Source organism: Rhipicephalus microplus, chromosome 6 (assembly GCF_043290135.1).
Source record: "Rhipicephalus microplus isolate Deutch F79 chromosome 6, USDA_Rmic, whole genome shotgun sequence".
NCBI lineage: Eukaryota > Metazoa > Arthropoda > Arachnida > Ixodida > Ixodidae > Rhipicephalus > Rhipicephalus microplus.
The window spans coordinates 124,791,839-124,815,322 of NC_134705.1; the positions used below are offsets into that span (position 1 = coordinate 124,791,839).

Consider the following 23,484-nt stretch of genomic DNA (forward strand, 5'->3'; position numbering starts at 1 on the left):
ATTTCGACCTATGACGCAGTTACCAGGCATATAAAAGAAGTCAATTCAAGGGTCTCGATCAGTTCGAGGTGACAACATTGGCCAGGCACTCAAGATGAAGTACCTCATTCTTCTAGCCGTTCTAGGAACAGCATTTGGTGAGTCGCTCATACGGTATATGTCAACCATTACTTATTCTAAGCAGGTGTCGTAATGTTGACAGTTGTTCTACGTATAATGGGTCCCACTGACTTTATATAAACTTTCGATGTTCACTCACACATACATTGAGGACCATAGCAATATAATATTCACATAGTGGAGTATGATAGAAAGACAGGCCATGTCATGGTAAACAACTAGTGGTTACACCACGACCACAATGAAAAGTTTTAAACGTTCGTACCCTTTTTGTTTTGAAACGTGTTTTTTGGTATACCACCGATAATACACTTTCTATAAAAATTTCTCAGCGCTTATTTAGCGTACGGGAGACAATAGAGACCAAAAAAGAAAGAGTAGTTATTATTCTTGCACACAAAAAATAATAGAAATCAAGCACATCTTGAAGTTATTCACTCGGTCCTCAATCTGGTTAAAAGTATTCCCTTGGGTATTACGCAACGTACTTTTCACATTTTGTTGGTGTGTAATTTTCAACTCATTTATTCTTCAAGTAGAAACGGAGTGGAAGTATTTTCTTTATATTATGAATAGTGTATTTTCATATATTGTTAATCCTCGTCTTCCAAATCAACCAAAACCCCTATAAGAATGGACTGATCAATTTAGAAAATATTATAGAACGGAAGCATTACGGTTCAGAACTTGTCATTACTATCTGGGAAGAGTGATATTGTATTCATGAAAAAGTACTTTTAAACGTTTGGGGCTTATAAAAAGACAGGCTATCTTTCGGAGCGCACAAAAGGAACTACAGAGGAGGAGGAATCAGGACAAGTACTGGTGTTTGGTTTCCTTTTGTGCGCTGCCAAATTATGGACAAGTTCCAACTCGTCCCCTTTTCAGTTCTACAAAGACAGTGCAGTACAAAGAAGTTGCAGTTTCTTGTCACTCTGCATCAGCCAGCCGAAAAGATGTTGTAGATGGGAACTTGAAAGTTTTCAGTTTCTTACATCGCGGGAACTCTCGAACTTTCCACTCATTTTTTATATTTTGTCCCGAAGCTACATTTTTAACCAAACGAATTTTCTTTGTAGAAGTTTTGAAACTTTCGTTGCAGTAACTACAAATTTTTCATCTGTTCCTTCAAGTACAGAGGTTTTGAAGCAGTTTATATCTTCCTTCATAATTCCCTTGAAGCGTTATTAACTTTTCTGACTTATTGCAAAAAATTGCTACTGCTTGCATTTTCTCTTGAATATCGTTCCGTTTGCAAAAAGTGGCCTTCCTACACAGCGCAGAGAAATGGATTCTGCCGACTGCCGGCAGATGAAGGCATCTGCAAGGCCCTCATACCTCGCTTCTACTTCAACACTGAAACCGGAAAATGTACCATGTTTTCCTATGGAGGCTGTGGAGGCAACGAGAACAACTTTGAGACCATAGAGGATTGTCAAAAGGCGTGCGGAGGTAAGTTCTTTCTGAATAGGTGGTTGATAGTGCAGCGCAAACATCTCAAGACTCGCTTGGTTGTATTGCTGCTTGGTCGACAACTCTGGAGATTACAGATTATTAGCTGTTGGGGACCGTAATTCCTTGGTGATAGTGATGTTTCTCAAAGTATCTGCTTATGTCTATCGTACCGTATCCTTCATTCAACGTAGTAGGTGATCTTAAGTAAGGCGCTCTATGGTTGTGACAGACGCACAATCGATTTCTGTTGTTTTGGTCGAAGCATTTGAGCCCTTACTTTACAACGAACACATGAAAATGTGGATGTAGGCATATGATGATTTTTAATCAGAATGTGGTCAATAAACAGACAAATATTCGTGGTCCCGTTCAGCCTATCCTCTGTTTTTTTGCTTTTTCGTGCAAAAATTTGTCATATTTTTGCGGCCTGTGGAGAGCATACAACGAACAGTAGAATTGCGGTGATGACAACACGTCACAAACTAGTCCATTTACTTAATAGCACACGCAGTTCACTTGCAAGAACTAACTGATTCTCTTCAGTTTCAGCCCTGAGGGAGCCGCCTCCACCCGTTTTCCCATTCCTCCCGTTCCGTCTCGTCGCGCCATAGCGGAGAGCCGCTCGACGCGGCTAGCCACACGATGTGCTTTTTGACGCGATAGCGTTAGAGAGCTCGGGTCGCAGAAATTCCGCCGTTGGTTTCGGCATCGTTGGTTGTGAAAAATTGTCCTTGAGCAAAAAATTGAGAGAGAAGCAAACAAAACAAAGAATAAAATTCTCAGTCCCATTGAGGATACAACCCGGGCCGTTCAGGTGGCAAGCAGGTGCCCTACCACAAAGATACGAAGTTTTTTTGTCCAGCAGCCATGGAATGACATCATTATGAAGCAATTATTTTGGGGGTCTGTAACGTCATGCTTATGCCAGAAAAGAATCCGTTCCTCAAAGAACTTCCCTCACCCTGAGTAAGGTAACCTCGGTGTTCGCACCACATAATTGGGCTGCCGTGTTTCGGTCGTTATCCGTGCACAACAGCATACATGATGATTTTGCTTTAAAACACGGCCACTTCGTACATGCAGCTCCGGAGCGAGTGAGCGACTTCGAAGGCGCTGATTTCAAGACTGGCTGTGAGCCGGCGGCCGACAGCGGCTCTTGCGCTGGTCAACTGGAGCGCTGGTTCTACAACGTTCGATCGGGAGAGTGCGAGACATTCGTCTATGGGGGCTGCGGGGGCAACGACAACAATTACGAAAGCGAGGAGGAGTGTGAACTCGTCTGCAAGAACATGTGTAAGTCTTTTTGCTTATATTGACACGTTCTCTAACAACTTTATTACTTAGTTTACATATTCAATTTAGTAACGACGCGCCTAAACCACATGCGTTGGTCTGGTAATTCTTAAAAACAGAAAAGAATATGATGTTGAAAGACGACACTGCTCAAAGTATGTCTGTGAAGACACTTCCCTCTCTCTCCCGACAAGAATCGGAACACTTTCAATGTCTTGCATGATAAAGATGGTCTCGGCCATTTTTGACTTCTTTTTTCAGGCTTTAATTATTCTCTTTTTATTCCTCAGCACCAAATAGCCGGCCCATCTCAGAACTGGCTAACCGCCTTGTCTTTTCTTGTCTTGTCGCCTAGGAGATCTTGGCTCATGCCCACAAGGGGGATTGGCCACACTGTACTTTATAATAGATATTTTTTGTACAACGCTTGCTAAAAAAAAAGAGAGAAATTTGATAAGAACGAAAATATTGTTCCTTTGAAAAAACGTAAAAAAGTGCAGAAGAATTCGATAAACTATATTCTATAAAACAAATTGTCCTTATTCTTTTTCTCTTCCTCTTTCCTCCTATATGCTCGCGAAATATGTTAGTCTCCATGATGGTCATGACCCCTTTATATTCTTGACTACGAGAACCTTAATCAACATTTATATGAGCATTATATTTACTGGATCCGCCGAAGCCGACAATATTGAAAGAGACCAATTTTTTTTAGTGCAAATGTTATGATTTTGAACCGCCTGTTGAAATTGATTACAAGCCATACGAAGAATGCGTTAACGGTAACGGAGCTGATCTTGCCCATAGTGTGTACAAAAAGGCATACAATCTTCGGCCATTAGTCCTATTAGAGCGTAAGGCCTTATACGGCTGTGCTTAGGCCTTCCAAAATAAGTGGCAAATGCTTTCTTACACCTGGAAGCGCGAATACCACTCTCGTTAAGCCAAATCAACGCATACTTACCGTGCAGACTTTCTTAAGGCTGTGCAAGTCACTGTGTAGTCTTACTGAAATGGTTTTTCTTTCTAACCCTGACTTATTTTTCTCCGACTACTGGCCCAGATTCTGCACGCCACACCTCATAATTATTCAAACAGTACTCCACTCCATAAATCAAATTATTAGCGATGTGCTTTTTTTGACGCAGCAACCTAACTTCATAGACATTCTCTACCACTATATTTTTCCGAACCATGCGAAAATATTACTTTAGGGCATTTTAAATACACCGTCACAAAAGCACCTTTTTGCGAAGAACGCATCACAATCTGAGGGAAAATCTGGCATTGAATATATTGCCCTGAATTTCAATGGTCTTTTTCATTATGACTGCCTAATTTTATTCCTGTCTTCTTAATGTAATATATGGCCATATTATTTTTCTAGGAAAGGTAAGCAGTTATATTACAGTATTTTCAATGATCATTGACTCACCTGTGTAGTCTTCTCTTTACGCATCTGGTGAAACGCCGTTACCGAAGCTCTTTATAGTGGTAGCTGCCGGTCACCAATTTCCGGAGCCCTCCACTTAAGCGCCTCTCATAATCATATGGTGGTTTTGGAACGTTAAACTCAACATATCATTGAATCAACAAAGGTTTGTTTTCAATTGAGAGCGCTGATTCATTAACAAAAGCGGCGCCTTCGGCGTCGATCATTCCAGTTTTTCCGCTAACAGCATACGTCACAATTGCAAGATTATGCATAATAATAATAATAAAAAGCTTATCAGATCCTGTTTTGACAGCGTCTCCAAAAGATAAGCATCTCTTGTTTCACTGGCGCAGTGGTCTATTGAGGTCAAGAAGAATGAAAGTGTGCAATTCCCAAATTTCGCGGCTGTGTTACCTCTCTCAATTCTACCCTGCATAGAGCAGGTCCAGCGATTTTTCCTCTGTGTCTCTTCTGTAATGAGAATGAAACTATCAGTCATTACTTTATAAGTTGTTGCTGGTTCACGTCGTTCAGCAAAACATTCATTGTACCACATCTTCAAAATCCGGGTCTTGAATTGTTATAATTTGGTGTTACTTCTTCCGGCGCCTCTTCTCTGGGCTACTTAAAAGCATGGCGGTGTAGGCTAATTGATATGACATGACGATTGGTATAGCACAAAAGCAGAATGAAGACGATGGGTCTTCTCTTGTCCCTTCGTCATCGTTATGCTCTCGCGCTATAACAGTCGGCTAGGCTACACTCACAGCGATGTTCTTTTCGCTATTTAAGAATTTATCACTCAGTAGAAAATATTATGTAGCTATATTCTTCATCTTTCAAATATCTCATCAACAATAATTCATAACTATATTCACTATATTATTAAGTTTCAGCTTATACTAGTAGTGTACTAAAGAAAATAAAGAAAAAGTTCACTACTCGTCAAATCTCCTACATTTCATATGAGCCTTCAAAAAAAAGGCGAAAAAAATATTGAAAGGTCCACCAAATAATGATAACGCAGAGGTTGGTGAATCATTTGCTAATATTTCTTTATTCAGTCTTCCTAGTGAAAAAATCTTCGGTTAAAGGGAGGTTACACAAAATAGTGCAATTTGAAAATACATTATTCATAATTAACTTTACATTAAAAAAATTGGCAGATCCTAAGTACCTGGAAATCGACGTCATGCGCAGCATGCGGAGGGAAGGTGACTATGTAGCATTTTTTTTATTGAGTGACACATCTTGAAATGACGCTAAATATATGTAGAAATGTTGCTCGCACAAACAAATGCTGAAGAGTTGCAAATGTTTTATAAGCAGCTGTTTCCACACGTGCATCGATGCCAACTCTAACATGCATATTAGCAACACCAGAAGCTCATACGAAGCGCTGATTCTCGCGGGGATACTGGCCCTGGACACTGCTATAAATAAACTTCAGCGCATGGCAACTAACCACCACTGGTGTTAACCCGACGTGAAAGCTGCATCAATGGATACACAAGTAATGTTTATAAAATTGGGTAGGCAGCACTGCAAATACTATTGACGTTTTACGAAGATTAGCGTCTAGTTAAAAAGGAGCTCGGAGACGTGGTGTGGCTCTGTGTTAGAATGCTTCATTGCCACGCAGAATGCTTGGGTTCAATTCCAGCTGGAACCCTGAAATTTATTCTTCGTTTTCATTGGGTCAACGATACCAATGTCGGGTATTTCTTAACGCTTGCACGAAGAAATCGCCTATGTGAGTTCTCGTCGTTCCTTGGTAGATACTAAGTGTCAATCACCTGTGGCACATACCAGCGCTTGGGTTTGTGGCACTGTTTGGAAGGAAGTGTTTGACGACGCACGGGGCGGCATTGTGACAATATTCGCGTCTTGACTAGCGCTTCATATTCGTCAAACCATCTTACCCTCCCACGCTAGTTTTTGGTTCACGCCAAGTTAAAGGGGTGACCACGAGAGCACCCAAACGTAAGCGGCTAGACAGATAGATACGATCAAAGTCGCCGAGGTTCGCAAAGAAATGCTTTGCATTTAAAAGTTCATCTCTATCTTACCTCTTACAAAATATTTATTTATTTATTTATTTATTTATTTATTTATTTAGTAGTACCCTCCGGGCCAAAGACATTGTGGAAGGGGGTGAAACACAATTTTTTTACTTATACAGCGTTAGCTAATAATACAAAATAAATCAAAACAAACAAAAAAGAACAAAATACAAGCGTTGTGTACAAACAGAACAAGTAAATAAGTGTGGGCGTGTATACAATGCTAGTTAGCGCAGAACGAAACAAGTGATAATTGGTCAAGATGGCCACAGATCCGGCAAGGCGGTTTCAGTCTACTGATGTTCTGGGAATTAATGAATCGCTGCATGATTTGGTTAGACATGACATAACGCCAACTTTATTAGAATGCTCAATTCTAGATGATACGTAAGAAGGCTGAAAAATAAGTGCCTCGCGAAGAGTTTGTATATTATGATAAATTTTGTGAAATAGACAGAAGCGGAAAAGCATACGACGAGAGGCAAAAAACAGCAATTTTTCATGGCTGAAATGCTAGAGTGACGACTGTAGTTGTGAAAAATGAAACGAACAGAGTTGTTTTGGATTAGCTCAAGAGCATCGTATAATTTAATTAATCACAACACCAGCATGTAAGATCCGGTGACTCTTGGCATATCCCCCTGAATGCGTAGGTGCAAATATTCCAAGAATCATCATCATCATCATCAAAACCAACGCGCAGAGATTTTTTCGCCGTATTCTAATGTACAGGTCGCTAATTCTCGTTTTGGCGCGTTTGCACTCAGCCTGTTATACCAATAGAGAGAAAGCCGAAAAAAAGAAGCAAATCTTGCACTAGAACTTAGACGTCACGCAGCAAACACTTTTACGAAGTCTCTGAAAATGGCTAGGGCCAGCGGAGCCCTTCATTATGGTCCCGACCATTCGCAATGCTTCGTGTTGTGCGCAAATAGTTTTAGGGGCGAAGCTCCTTAGGGCGTGGGCTGTGCGTCCCCTGTATGTAGCCACCTCTAGTTTAGTTCTTGCAGTGTTCACTAGATGGCGGTACCGTCTTCTGTATGTAGCCACCTCTCGTTTAGTTCTTGTAGTGTTTACTAGATGGTGGTACTTGTAGCTGATGATGAAAAGATGCAAGATGTTATAAACTACAAAGCGGTACTTGTAGTTGATGAAAGACGCGAGATCTTATAAAATAGGAATGATGTCACATATGGCGCGTATCATTGGTTGAAGGCAATCGTTCGATTTAGTGCGGCGACGTACGCTAGGGGGAGCGATGTAATAAAATCGAGTGGGCAAAATCTACAGAGGATTCATGGTTTACCAGGTTTACCTCCGGAGCTTCGCCAACTCATCATCATTCACTTCGTGGATATGGCGGCACTTTTTCTTTCTCTTTCCACGCATTACCAGGTGCTCACTTTATTTGGGAAGCAGGGGTCAAAAGTGATTGCTCAGCTACCCTTCCGCAGCAAAAGCCTGCATGCGAACATTGGTGTGGGCGTTCATGTTCTGAAAAGATAATGCGTGTTTCGTTGTTTCAGCCGGGCTGCAGATTCAAACAGTTTACACCCCTAAGAGGCTGTTGCCATGTCTTTAACTCAGACCCTGCCCTAGAACAATGGAGTTTTCACGTAAGAGACACCCATAGCATGGGTGTTGCCACTGGCTAAGCACCCTTATTATGTGGTGTTTTGAATGGCCTGAACAGTTTTGTTACTGATATATTGCAAGTACTAAAATCGACTTGCCAAAGAACATACAATTACCCATGGCGTCCATGTAGGGGCAAGCACTCGCCAAACTGTGCACAAAACAGAGTATATTCTAGAGTGAAGGAGAAAAGGGTTCAAAATTTCTTAGGTCACGCTGTCATGGCATCATGGCATAGTGGGATGCGAACTTCTGACAAGCACTGTACTTCACGGACAGAATGAGCGCGCTGTTTTTCCCTATTACCTAATTAAGCACATAACATAAATACCAATGCACAGACATGTGTATATATCACTGATTCATAGATTGAGCCATGCTTGGAAAGTTCTCATATTCAGCAGAACATGCTGAAAGCTCACGCCACGCGTCGCATCTGGTACATATAGCCACAGTATGTTTAGGCGCCGTTCAGTGCTGGTGAGAATACTCCTGTTTGGTATAAATAAACACCAAACATTATTTGAATGGGCGCAAAATATTTTGTATTCTCTTAGTTAGTCTTAAAAGAGACACTACTTTTAAGGTAAACTTGCCTAAAATAGAAAAAAAAAACTTTTTTTAGTCGGTGAGTCGCAGTTATCGTGTGGCACTCTAGTGTCGGTCATGGGTTTTTCGCTAACAAATTAATTCCTGAGCTCCAAAAGAAGGTTTGAGTTAGAACAAAGACTATCTGTGGAAGGAGAGCACTCGTACACTCTAAATTTTGCAAATTTGCTCAAGAGAAAGGAAGTTTTGCCTAAAACCACCTTTAGTATTCAAAGTAGCGTAAACTGTGCGCTGCACCATGTCATTGGTACTTCTTCTGCGGATCACAGCAGGTCATTTGGCGTTCGTGACACAGCTAGATGTGAGACATTCAAAGTATCATTCCGGAGCTGTAGCATGGCGCTGACTGCAACAATATTTGCTTCGTGTAGGATAGAATAGAAGCCATCAGGCTCACATTCGTGCGTTTAGGTTGGATTCTTAAGTAATAAACCATAAGGGCTGGTCATAATGTAAGTGTCCCTTTACGGAAGGTGGGGGTGAAAACAGTATACGCTAACAGCAAGCTGGGAAGTTTTTGTTGAGCAAAAGTGCAGTACAAAATATGTTACGCAGAAGGTAGGTCTGTTTAAGTGACTACAGAAAGTCCGAATAATTTTTTTGTTGTTTTAGCAACGTATGCCTCGGGCGTCTGCCTTTATCGAAAAAAAAGCGCATAGCAATACACAGTAGTTAGATGGATTTAATCGTAACTATATTGTTCACTAAGAAGCAAGCATTTTTTATTACAACCAACACTAAACTATCAGCCGCATGCAGCGGAAAAATATTCATAGGCATGCTCAATAGATTCAGATGAAAGGACGAGTATCAATTCTTGCTTAAAGAAACGAAACTTTTCCCGACATTCTGAGCAGCTCTTTTTTATATTATCATGCCCATGTAAAGAAAGCGTTCTTTACATCTTTAAGAGACACGTACTCACTTGAAAATTGTTCTGATACATATTCAGGACACAGTGTGTATTCATCTTTCACTCAGAAACCAACGTGTCGTGAAGCACATGTCCATCGAGAAAAAACTCTAATATTGAAAGTTTTGTATTTTTCCCATTTTACAGAGTTATCCCTTTCTAGCGGATTACAAAGTGCCTTCTCTCATGGATCGCAATCGACGTTGTAAGGATACCGCAAGAGTGAATAAAATGAAATGATTTGAGTCTACAGATGATGTCACCTTTCGTCCCACTTCTCCGCTTCTTTCATATTTGCACCTCACGTTAACACACATGCTGATAATTCAAAACAAGATTTTACAATACATTTATTTCGTCAAGGTAATTCGACGACGCTTATTGAAAATTTCTAAAATCAGTTTGACAATTATACAGCTAATCTTGCTGGCATTTGACAGCAAGCATATACAGTATTTACAAATTATATATAAACGCAAATGCCGACTTTGACCCGATCAGCAAGGACAATACATTCTGCTTGGTGTAGCGAAGTTAAAGAGAGTTGTATTTTATGACACAAACAGCATAATATCGGCATCGAACGGACACTTTTATAAGTTCATTCACTCAATTGCCGTCAAAACGTCTCAACTATATCAACTCGGCGGTGTTGCCGCACTGCTATATGACATTTTCGAAAGGTCGTTGAGTAGCTCAAGCGTTTCTTGGGAAATAGTGTGGTGTTTCAAATCTTTCTTTTCGTATTCGTATCATAATAAAGCCCAAATTGTAGGTTGACTTGAAAATTCAGATGTTTGTCTTAGTTTTGTTTAAATATATCAATAAGCTCCCTCTTCACAATTATGAGTGCACATTTATTTTTTAACGTGTTGAGCAGAGAAATCGTGGTGAGTGATCCACAGCGAGACAGCATGCTCAAGGCAAGAAGGTGGATCTTATCGAGGATATGTGCAGTTCGTACATTTCAAGTAGCGAAATATCTCTAATAAATATTAGACAACACTCACATATGCTGCACACTGGTTACTATTCTTATATAGAGTCGTGTGTACGAGCACAAATGTGAGCATGAGCGTGCCAACTAGAGGGAATGTTTGCACGGTGTCACTTCAGCCACTCAATTACCATGGAAGTTTAAATCGAGTAAAGGTTTGCTTCGTTGTCTAAATAGACGGTTCAATAAATGGCCTTCGAAATGACTTGTGTAGAAACTTATGCTTGGCAGTTGAGTAAATAGACCCTCGGTTCTATTACTTTCCAAATGCCCGTGTGAGGGGGGTATAACACGTATAGGTAATTTTATCAGCTGTGAGATAGTGAAGCAATTTAGAGTTTAAAAGAGAGTGTTCGAATTCCCGCGTTATATATTTTTTTTCGATTTAAAAATGTTCCCACCTTGAACATCACAGTGCACTTTTCTGAAAGACTTACTTTTGATATAAAGAAGGCAGGTTTTCAGAGAAAGAAAGGCCCTTACAAGTATGAAAATTTGCAAAAATGGGGTGAGAATGTCTTGATTAGGGGTGCAATGTTGAAGCCTTGTAAAAGACAAAGTTACACTTATCGAAACGTCAGCGCCAGTAAACCCTGTCCTCATGAGTTCGCTTTTTTACAATTTTATTAGTGGAGCAGCGTGAGAGAAAAACGTAGCATTCAGAGCGAATTTCATTGTTGCTAATTATTACCGCAAGCTCTGTCAGCCCCAAAAAATTAGCTAGAACAACGCGTGCACTTCGATATTTGATAAAAGGTTTAAAGAAAAAAAGCAAAAACCCCGGTGCTATGCTCAATGTACGTATTTAAAGACCAGTGTTGTTAGCTCGAACATACTTGCAGGAGTGATTATTGAGAAAATGTTCCGTACAACCAAGACATCTAGCATTACGATTTATTATACTTCGCATGTAGGCTGATGCTATATAAAACGTCATCACTACCGTCTTCAAAGAAAACAGTATTGATTCGAATCAGAGCTGCTTCGACACATTTTAAGAACTCCTAAACACATATATGTAGCCTGCAGTAGGACAGAGCTATGGGGTGCTGGAGAGGGTAGGGTACAGATTAGACTTGGCACATGTTTGACTGGAAAAAAATTACAAGGTACGAGCAACAAGGGCTTCAAACTAGCCTTCTCGCATCATAATTTCTCACTGCTTCAGAACATTGGACTTCTCTGGTTCTAATGAACCAATCAGGAAAACAAATCTTGCACACAGCTCATTATAAACGTGCAACAACTTCCAGTGTGTCATAAAAACATTCATAACACCTGGTCAGGGACGCTTCAAAAAACAGCAGGCTGAACCCCATGCCACGAAAAGAGGTCGCCACCACGTTAGCAAGCACGTAATTGCTTTTCTCACCAACACTTAGCGGGCTCTTGATCTCTACATGTGGATGGGTAAACAGTGTGACAGAACCATAGAGTTTCGTAAACATACACTAGAAGTAACTCTGGCACTAGTGTCTATGGGACCTGCAATGCACGGCGCTTCAGCAAGCATGGGAATAATAGGCAGTGCATGGATTTGTCTAATCTTCGTACTTCTGGCTTCGTGTGTGTTCGTGTGTCTTGGAGCTGTTTTCTCACGAAACAAAAATCAGGACATGTTCAGCAGTTGTGATTCACCACCCTATTATTTTAAGGTTACCGTTTGAAATAAGGTCAAAGCTCAAAAGGCTTCGATCTTTTTTTAAACACAACAGAAACACAGGATTGAACAAAGCCACAAGTGCGATTCACCGCCGGCAAGCGCGAAGACTAGGCAAATCCGTGTACTACCCATCATTCCTATGGTCGCTGAACAATCGCAGCGCCCGAGTGCCCTTCATAGTTACTTTAGGAAACTCTATGAATGGAACTGACTTCAAATGACAGGAACCTGGATTATCTACCACAAGAAGAAAAAGTTGGTGCAGCAAAGTAGCGCACACGTTGCGCACCGAATCAGCGAATATTCTTTACAACGCTATACTCGTGACGAGGAAGCCCTTTATGCTTGCCTCAAACATTGACGCCATCTACGGTTTTGTAAATCGTTCAGTGTTAACTATGTGAACGGCAATTTCGTGGTCGCTGTGCTAAGTACGTCATCATATTTCACAATGGCCCAGCAACATTACACGCAAGATTTAGAAATATATGAATCGCTACACGACCCCGACGTTTCCCTGCGTTTTATTAGTTCTTTGCCTCTCTACAAGTGAGGAAATCTATTGCAAACTTACAAGCTCCCCCCCTCAACCCATCCCCTCATAAAAAACTACATATAGCATGGCATTATGACACAAAGCATGAAAGCCTGGCTACGCCGTGCCAAAGCGCTATGAAATAGTGGCATTCCATGCTGTTTCGCATCTTAAAAGTTATTTGACTACCTCTTAGTTCTCGCGCTGGCAAAATTCATTACATTGACTAAAGAAAAGAAATACATCAGGACCACGTGGTGCAGCAAATACTGTGTTGCGTTTTTTACGTTAGCCTAGCTATAGATTTCATCTGGCGTTGAATATTGTTGAATATGAATAAAGAAGAGAACAAAGTGCACACACGAAAGGAGGGTTCATGCATGGTGTGCCTAACGGAACGTTGGCCAAATATGAACGCGCTTTCTCATTCTAGTCATAAAAAGTTTTGTTTTGTTCCACTCTTTCACCAAACTCACCCTTATTCCACATCTATCTAGCCGACATGATGCTATTAGAGTAGCATGTTTGAATATTCATACTGTCACAATTGTTTCATGGGTGAAACGGGCCAGCCTGCTGATTTTATATGACACGGCCATTGTGTAGACACAGCAAGAAATTAGCGAAGGCAGTGATAGAGTATTTTAATGTAGTGGGAGACAACTTCGGTGACCTCAAACTCTGCATATCCAGTGAAACATGCGTTCCGCATGAAACGGTAAATACGCAGAACCATACCATAGTCATAAGTTCCATTCTCTTAAGCCAGCATGTATAAACGTTTCTAAAGGAACTCTGGGATCAATTGCATATGGAACATAGACAAAGAAAACCAATGAGAGCTGAGCCCTTCCTTATAGAAATTTCAGACCTACTATTTTTACGTGGTGCTTCTAACAACCGTAATTCAGCGAAATATCTACACCCACTTCCCACCACTTCATCCTTTCTTTATGCACAGCACACCTGCCTCCCCTTCACTCACACAATGCGTCACTGGGCCCTCCTTTCTCAAACTCACACTTCAGTTGCACTCTCTCGTTCTTTTGTTGGGATGGAGGAGAGAGTAGGAAGAGCAGAGAAGCTTGCGCTAAGAAAATCAGTCTTGTTGCAGCCTTAAGGAGGACAAGCCCGTTTTTCGAAACTTTGGCAGCAGCACACCCCCAACGATTGTTTACCAATTTTTTTATAGTACTCATTTTGCTATTAGAGCATTACATGCTACTTGTATACTAAGTTACTAATTTCTCCTGTTGGTATGGTGGTTGGCGAAAGTGTTCTGTTGCCACTGCACATAAAAAACCAGCACGCTTTTCACTGTGTTCAATGGGTGTTAGACATTTACACTCATTTTAGAGTGCAGGTTCTGGCGCCCGTTGCTGCGTTGAATGGCGTCGCCCTCGACGTCGGTGCTGTAACCAATAGACATGATCAACTGGGATTGCAACGCCGCACCTATTCGTGGCAGTCTACTATTCAACCACAGTCACCCTGGTACTTGACAATCATTTGCAAACAAATCCTATACAGACATCCTGTTGTGCCAAAGACCATCTGAGCCTATGTATCATATCGTGAGAGAAAAGTACAATAACAACCAAGCACCACACACTGCTAACTGTTCAAGTTGTTGGCAGTTTATTGCTTTCCAAATCGTGCAAGGTGCTTAGTCATAATAATTATTCGCCAGTAATCGTAAGCAATATGCATAAGATGTACATACCATCTTACACACGTGTATGGGGTGCCTCAAGAAATACGTTTAATGGCGTAATTGGTCGTGCCTTACTTCGCAATTATTATGACTCAAAGCATGGTCAATAGCATGGGCAAAGCGAAAACTTCAATTACAATTGGCCTTACCTTTGCACGATGCCTGGCCTCAATTCGCCTTAGGTAATGTCGTGATCATCGCTGATTTTTTGTTTCCTTTCACAGTGCGAATCATTTATCGATTGCAACAGCTTGGAAGTATTGAACTCCCCTTCAGCGGAGACATTGTTTTGAAAGAAAAACAAGATAAAAAAACCCCATGTATCGTAGCATAAAAGTACACGTGTCAAAAAGTTGTCAGCTGGGTGGCCGGTGACTTTCTAGAACCGCACTTGCACATTGTCGCCTTTTACTATTACATAAAAGTTATTCACGAGTGACGTTTGCCTTTTTTGAGTAGCCATTTTCGTATTTATTCTCTATTACTGTCTCATTATTAAAGAAAATGGGACTCAATCTTGAAGACTAATTTCTAAAGCAGTGTGACCATTTATGGCTCCCGTGCCACTAGATACAGAGGGCAAGAGAGCACCCAGACGCTCTTTCACGAGGTCCGATGATATCCTCGATACTTTCAAGAAAAGGCCCCTCAACATAATCCAGGGGCTACTGCCACCTGTGGCCTATTGTTTGCCACCTGTGGCACAGCTGCGTCGCACGCCGGAAAGCATGAATACACCTAACAAGTGGCTACATCTTTGTCCGCAACATCTTACATGAACAGGTGTACCAACTAACAAAACACACTTTCTTTATGTGTTTTCTGTCAGACGCTCTATACGTTGATCAGATCAAGATAAGGAAGTATCGAGCGGATGGTTTACAAACGCAGTATATTAGTGTCCTCTAAGATCAGTCCCAAGAATGAAAGCTGTTGAAACGGCCCATTGTACCTTGGCCAGTCATGCACTGACTACCTTATTATTTCTGAGCAGCTACGCAAATTCAGCGTTGGTAGGAGGCTGGAGGAAACAAGACCCTCACCACAACGCAGGATATCTTCAGCTTGCTCACTACGTTGCCTCTTCGCAAACACATGGCTTGAAGAACTATAACACAGTCGTTCGTCTACTTGAGGTATCGACTCAGGTATGCTTGCATGCATCATTATACGCTATCGCAATTGTATGTCATTGAACATTAGATATGCTTGTCTGAGATCTTGATGATAAAACGGGGTCAAGCTCATTCAAAATAATTATGTGTATTGTGAAACTGGAACATGTTGACAATGTACCACCGTTTGTAAGCTTTGCAAGAAACATTATTTGTCATATCTAGTTTTTATATTTTTTGCAAGTTGCAGCAGAGTACGAGATTTTGTTATAACTAATCCACATTGCAATTGGCATCCTTTGAACAGTTCTATTTGCTGTTTGTACTCAACATATACTTGTATATTGTTTTTGATGGCACTATGTGACAGGTGGTAAATGATGAAATGGAATCACAAATCACAGTGCATGCAAGGATAATGCAAGGCTAAAATAGGTGCCTGTGAGCTAACCGCTAAGGTTGTGTTTGATATCAGCCTTTTGAAGTCAGAACCAACCCGATAACAGCGTTGAATACGATGGCGACGTACATAACCCACAGCCCTTGGGCAGCATCGTAAAAGAATAAAATGAAGAACTAATATAGTTACTCGTAGGTTATAATAGTTATTCAACAAAAATTTATATTCTGTGAAACTGAACATAAAATGTTTTTTTGCGTAGACATGCAATAGCCCCTTGTCTTGACGCCACATTTAGTGACGCTCATTTTGTGTGAAAAAACTGCGGACACCGAGAAGAAGAATGTCATCGGAAGAGTGAAAGAGCTTGTGAGGAGTTTCGTCTGGTTGAACAAGGAAATACGTCTTAACATGTGAAGGCCACCATGAATTTTCTGCCTTCGATTTACAAGCATTACGATCAGGTGTATAGGCTTGGCTTATTATACAATGCGAGCATACAGTAAGTACAGGCAAGAACAAATTTAGCAGGACAACAATGAACGACGCATTACCTGTATTTTTTTGCGATTGTTTGAATTTTGTATTTGAGAGAACCCTACGAAATAATTTTCTTTATACGCGACTTACATCGTATATTTGGTCGCTAATAAAAAGGGAGGTGTCTGCTGCGTCATAAAAACAGCAGCATTATTTTTCAATGCATCATTCGTGGTACAACCGCCATGAACGCAATGAAGATACCTACAAGAATCTCTCAGCAATTTCCAGGGTTATCAAAGAGCACTAGCAATTCTGAAGTGACTGCAGTTATTCGCAGAAAAATAAGAGAACTTGGAAGACGCTTGTCTTTTGCTTTCAATAGTATAGCGTGATATTGCCCTCAAACCGTGTTCACATCACCGTCTAAATTGGTAGCCTCGCTACACTTCACGGCGGGCATATACATCATACAGCTAGAAAAGAAGTGACCGCACGCCTGCGAATCAGCCATTTAAAACAATACTACACTTCCTTCTGCAAGTACACTTGCCAAGTGCTCACTTGGCAAGTATTTTTTTTTGTTTGCGAGATAGCGAGGCACCCACCACGCGTCAAGCAACACACACATTAGCACAGCGTTACACGTTGTTCTTGCGGTTGTAAATAGTTATACTAAATATACTTGTGTGCTTTGTCGTTGGTTGACCTTTAAGTTAAAAAGTCGTCAAACAGTTAGATATGTTTGGACGCTTGGAATATTTATGCCATTGTGGAACGCACTATCAGACGTGTCGATGGCACTACTTCCACTATGGAACATTCATGGCTTTTTTTTAGGCTATTGTTAGCATTTGTCATTATGGTCAGCGTTTGTCAGCTATTGTGTCTGTCAGAACACGTGCATGCCCCGCAGGATCCCTGGGCTCGATTTTCGCTTGAGCTGAATGTACATCATTTACTTTAATCTATCTCATATTTCTGCTCGCAACCAATGACCCGGCACTGACGCTGGATTTTCTGCAAAATGACTGCTTGAACGCAGTCACGTTAACACAATTGTATTGCACGCCAATTGTCTCCATTTAGCGTTGTGGCCGTATATTCCCAGCAATTCGCCCCACTGTTTGTATTCGATGTACATATAGATGCTCATTTTGTAGGCTTGTTCATTATGCAGGTGGTGGCTGGATTGAACTATCGGCTGATATTCACAATTGCTCCAACAAACTGCGTCATAGGAAGAGGTGAATACTCACCCCATGTGTGCAGGCCGGTTAGTGAGGTATGCATTCATGCCGGAGTATATTGTGAAGTACAACAAGCAAAATCAGAATGATACTTTCGAACACAGAATTTGTTCTATGAGTTGTTTGACTGTTATTTTTAAATTTAGCACCTGTGTTGTTAGTGAATGTGAAAGCCTCTGCCATCTACGCTTCTTCGCTAGGGGTTTGTGGGGCAACTATATTACGAGGCAACATCAAACGTGGTCCGGACAGAATGTAGAGTGTTGGAAGAAATCTTACACATCACTGTTATTATGAAATGAACGTAAAGTATTTATTTTTAGAGAGAAACGTCATTTATTGTTCAAATATTACAAAATTTATATGTCCACTTCATGTAGGCACAGAACTGTTGCAGTAAAGACAACTACTAAAGCATCAATAACACACTTTTGCATTTCACTTCTTTTTCCTACGGTGTACAACACATGATGCCAGATGATTACACTCTTGATAAGCGAATGGTGATTGGGATTTGCGGTGTAATCAATGACAACGAGATAAAAGGTGGGTCACGTTTCTGCCACTAAACACGCAATAGGCAAGTGCCCTTGGACGATCTTGTCCAGTATAATAGAACAGGTGTGTTAATATGCGGAAGCAGCTGGAGACAGGACGCAAGAGGTATAACATGTGAACGAAACGCTGATGAAAACTAATGACGGTGTTCTCAACCGGACCAATGGTTCGCTCTCGCATTAACACCTGTAATTGACCACTGTGAAAGCCGTAATTCATGAGCTCTAATTCCTTACTAGGGAAATTGCCGCCAACAAAGCCCCTATATTTGTAGCAAATACTGTAAAACTTATGTGACATTTTCTGGTACTGCGTCCTTCAGAGTGGCGGATGGCAGTTTCGCGTTTAAATACGTATTTATTATACTTCTTTTGTGAATGTAAAAGTGCCACACACCTAGGCCTCGCGCATGGCAATGGTATTAGCTGTAAAATAACGTCAACAGGCTAACGCCGTTAACACACAAAATAGCAAATAGGGAATTTTCGTGCCTTGAAGTTTTCACTTACTGTAATGAATCCACAAAAAGTATTTTAATTGCGGAATTTACAAGCCTATTCAGCCCCATCCGAGGAATACAAAGCACTGAATAGGGGCCTGTTCGAGCAACCGCAATGCAAATAGAGTACACGCTAATGGTCACTATTATCAACCTCCAAAAGCTGACAGCTACAAATTTGGCAAAGTAATATTTACTTTGTATAGGTACATCTAAACGTATCAAAGTAGGTAGTTACATGAATTCTCTTGATTTGTAGCCGCGAAACAAGAAATATATCTTACGGCTTTGTCTGTCTTCTAATGGAAGCTCTGTCGAGTGAATGTTTTTTTTTCTGTAGCAGCATTCATGAAATCGGTTGTAAAAAGCTACGAAAATGAGTTGAGAAGAAAAGCTTGAATTTTTGTTTTTTGGAGTAAACCTGACATTAGCCTTTTTATGTAACTCGTGAAATAAGGTAAAGAAGAGCTTCAGCGTAGCTACTGTTGGGACAATCATTGAAGTCTTATATATAAAGTACGGTATGTTTGTGTGTACAGTTATTTTCACATGAGGAGACCTACTTTTTTTGCTGTTAGTAACACAAGTGATTTATCTGTTAAAACGCTTCATCAATAAGAATATTCTAGAGCTACCTCAAGCACTCCTACCTACATTGCTTGAGAAAGTCATGTTTTACAATTCTATGCGTAGAAAAGTATAAAGTTTCTATTTCACTATTGTGTAGGCTAGTATTTTTTACCCTAGAAGTGGTATTCTCCTACTATGAAGTGAAATTACTCCGAAGTATTGAATCATTAAGTCAACTGTAGCCGACGATTAAGAAAAATAGATTATTCATTTGTGGTGAAACCAGCAAAATACACAATTATCTCGTTCTACCACATTGTGGTGTCGGAAACAAAAACACAATCGACTCATAGCAATGACGACTGAACGCGTAACATCAAAACTATTTTTGTGCCTTAGCTGTAGGGAACACAGACAAATAACTGATTTTCCCCGTTTCACGTTGGCAATTTTTCGCCCTCTGCGTAACGAAACCATTGACAAATTGATATTAACAAACGAAACCATTACCAGCAACCATTAACAATTTGTCTTTTTTATGGTATATTTATGCACCCTGGAGATACGCAATACTTTCCTCTGAATCAGTATGTTTCAATGAGCGAAACTATGTCATGAGATGTAATGCTTTTCTTTGTTTTCGCAATTTGCTACAATAGTGTTGAACTGTATGCTTTTTTTTGCATTTTATATTATGTTTTCCATGTGGCTTTTTACAATTATTACCACTGTCACTATGTTGTGTGATGCTAATTATGTTTTTGCTGTAAATAGCTCTGTATGCCCCTTCCTGCTTAAGACCTAGTAAACAGGTCAGCATTATGTAATAAAACTAAAATAAATAAATAAATAGGTATAAAGTACCACAATCAGTATTTTCAGTAAAGTTTTGTGATCATTTCCATCAAACAAAACACCAGATGTAATTGCAGTCACAGTTGGTGTGTGGGGAAATTGGCCACCAATCTCACCATGATGCATTTAGTGCACTTCGAGCTTAACGGCTAGTTTTGGCAGATAGAGCCCGTGAACAGAACAAATGTACAACACTAATTTAAAGTAGTCAAATTAGACTAACCAAATGTTCTTGGTTCAAGTAGATGTAGTTGACGTCAACATAGTTACAAATATGTAGCATTTTGCGAACATCGTAGTATTAATAATTTTTTTTTTATAAAAAGGCAAGGTGACTTGCAAAAGAAGCAAACCTAATATTGAGTTTCTATCTTTAAGAGAACAATGTTTCTACGTATTACACAGTTTTCTTTTGACACGGCTTTCTTGGGATAATATGGGACATGCGCAAGAAAAAAACCCAGATCAATGACTGGATGTGTTTTTACTCGTTCATTCAGGTCAAAAATGGCAATGTGTAGCTAAACTACATCAATATGCTATCACATAACCACAGCATAAGCAACAATCACAGCATAACTGGCTTTCATCGCTACCGGTGATGTAATAACACTGAGTCTTCAGTTGTCCATTGCACGATGCCTTTTTTCCTTTTCATTAAAAATTGATCAAACAGCTACGTTGCTTGAAGTTACAGAATGAATAAATATTCGCAGGTATACCTGCACACCACAATATTTATTGTCGACAACAGTATAAACAGCGAGTATTTCATTTCTTTTACACCATAACACTGTCTGTGTCTTGCACACCGTTCCCTCACGCTTTCAAGGAAAGAACATATGCTGTCATACCACATGGCCCCGACTACTTTCCTGCTAAACCGTATATCAGGTTTAATGTCTTGTACTCATCGCCTTGCAAAATGAATGTGAATAACAGTGTAGGCCGGCTCCTAAAATTTTTGATTATCTTAGTCTTCCGGTTGGAGATGTCACTACCTAACTGGTCATACAATTTTACAAATACTTTTTTAGGAACGTACTTCAAATTCGCAAACAGGGCTGAAAGTTGAATATTTTGTTATTGCCAACATTGTTTTTTGAGGTTATAGTTGGTTTGAGTATTGAAAATATTCGCTCGCATCAATCGGAGTCGTACCTCAGTGGCAGTGGTTGAAGGGGCCACAAGTCTGTATCTGCTGTAACACTGGCAAACGTGAATCTTGTTTGGAAATACTAGTAGTCGAGACAGCATCTAGGAATCTAATAGTTCTCTATCTCGGTGTCGGCGTGTAGTCGTGATGACACTTGCACCATGGGCAGCATATTGATACTCATATTGGGGGGACGGACTGAACACATGTCTATAAACATTTACAATTGGCTTATTTCGCAGAGAAAATCGAAAATTATCCGTCTTGAAAAAAGCCATCCAACACGAACAGGGTTTATAGGTAGACCTTTTCTACAATCAAGCAATTTCGACTTTGCCTAATCTCTCTCTCTAATTAAAAATAAAAATATTTACCTAGAATTCCTTCAACATCCCTTCACAGGATATATCCAAAGCATTCTTATATTCTGCTGATTGTTGGTTATTCTAGCTTTTGTATGGCAGCAATTATACGTTAAAAAACAATAATTTCTAGTTTACCCTGCTCAATGGTTAGATATAACTAATATGGTGAAAACTGGGGTATAATAATTAATTATAATTGCGCTGCAGTATTAGAATCTCAAAACAACGCGATATTGCTGATTTCCTTCCAAAAACATCAACTTCGCAGTTTCAAGAAGTTGACTTGTCTTTCTCGATATAACCTCACGCGTTTTCAATTTTCTTTCACAGGAGAACGCGGTATGCTCCACGATCATTTATATTGTACCCTGGAAAAAGCAGATCAGTGTGACAAGCTACAGGTGTCGGGATATTAAGCCCAGACATTTTCCAAAACATCACTTACGTCAAGCGGGTGGTGTACAAAACGGCAATATCTACACAAAAATAAACTTGAAGTGACATTGATGCATGGATCATTCCCTAATTTCTGGAAGAAGTACTGACGTAATAAGTCACTGTATATATTTATTTAACAATACTTTCAATCCCGTCTGGGATTTGTACAGGAGCGGGTATATATAGCAGTGGGTATATGTATAGTGGTTATATATATAGTAGGTATATATCTTTACAGGAGTAGATATATATATCAACACCTGTGCACACACACACACACACACACACACACATATATATATATATATATATATGCAGAAGAATAACTTCGGTTGCCGCAAGGTTATGAATATGAAAGTAGACGAGCTTTCACATAAAAACTGTTTATTGTGGCGACGTTTCGACGGGAACCCCGTCTTTATGCCTTGAAAATGCCTTGATTATGCCTTGAAAAAGACGGGGTACCCGTCGAAACGTCGACACAATAAACAGTTGTTATGTGAAAGCACATCTACTTTCATATATATATATATATAAATATATATATAAATATATATTTATATATATATATATATATATATAAATATATAATATGTCGTGGCATACTAAACAAGACAACCCAACTGTCATTTAAGCATTTAAGCCTGCCACATACATGAAGAAAGCAATGCTGCAGGGGCTGCTGGATGAAGCTTGTCTAACTTTGTATGTATACTTTATACGAACTTGGGCTTCCACGGCTGTTACAATTGTGCAAAACGTGACATCATATTTCGCACATGGTGCACTTCGAACTTTATTTCACAACTACTGCTTTTTTCATGAATGACCTGTATCGCTGGTGCAGTATGATTAGAGGAACATTTTTCAGAGGCCACATTTTCTCTTTATGCTTTCTGTATTGAAGCCACTGCTCGCTAACAATATCATATCAAGAAGAAAGAGATTTAAACACTCTCACTACCTTATGATGACAAAACAGACTGGGGACCCAAACAAATGATAATAAAAGGCTAGTGAATATGACAAATGCACTCTTACCTCGGCTCGTGCTGGCGTTTTTGTTAACCGTCCTTATCCACGTATGTTCTTTGAATGCGCGGCCGACAACAATTATGACAATGGCGTTAACTGTTGCATGAACATTTCACATTTTTGGTACTTATGACTTGATCATTGGCTATGTTGTAATAGTCAAGCCTGACTGGTAGATTGAGAAAGAATTTTCTGGTAGAAAATGACATCTTTTGATGCTAAGCGTATATATTGCAAAAAAATATTGTTACCACATACGTTATTTAGGTATGTGCATCTGTGTAGCTGGCAACAGGGTGGTGGAAGATCAAGAGGACGTTCGGCTTTTGGC

At 40.1% G+C, this 23,484-nt stretch overlaps 2 protein-coding genes across 2 annotated transcripts; both read left to right on the forward strand.

Annotated features, from left to right (window-relative positions):
- LOC119167388 (boophilin-G2-like) lies at nt 1-9,775 on the forward strand. Its single transcript, XM_037418861.2, has 4 exons — nt 1-137; nt 1,399-1,572; nt 2,659-2,868; nt 9,671-9,775. Coding segments are annotated over exons 1-4 (429 nt in total). The 5' UTR covers nt 1-94; the 3' UTR covers nt 9,673-9,775.
- Nucleotides 9,776-15,178: 5,403 nt separating this feature from the next.
- On the forward strand, nt 15,179-22,187 carry LOC119168020 (cystatin-2). Its single transcript, XM_075866514.1, has 3 exons — nt 15,179-15,580; nt 17,608-17,712; nt 22,011-22,187. The coding sequence occupies exons 1-3, from the start codon at nt 15,356-15,358 to the stop codon at nt 22,179-22,181; spliced, it is 501 nt and encodes a 166-aa protein (XP_075722629.1). The 5' UTR covers nt 15,179-15,355; the 3' UTR covers nt 22,182-22,187.
- The last annotated feature ends 1,297 nt before the right edge of the window (nt 22,188-23,484 follow it).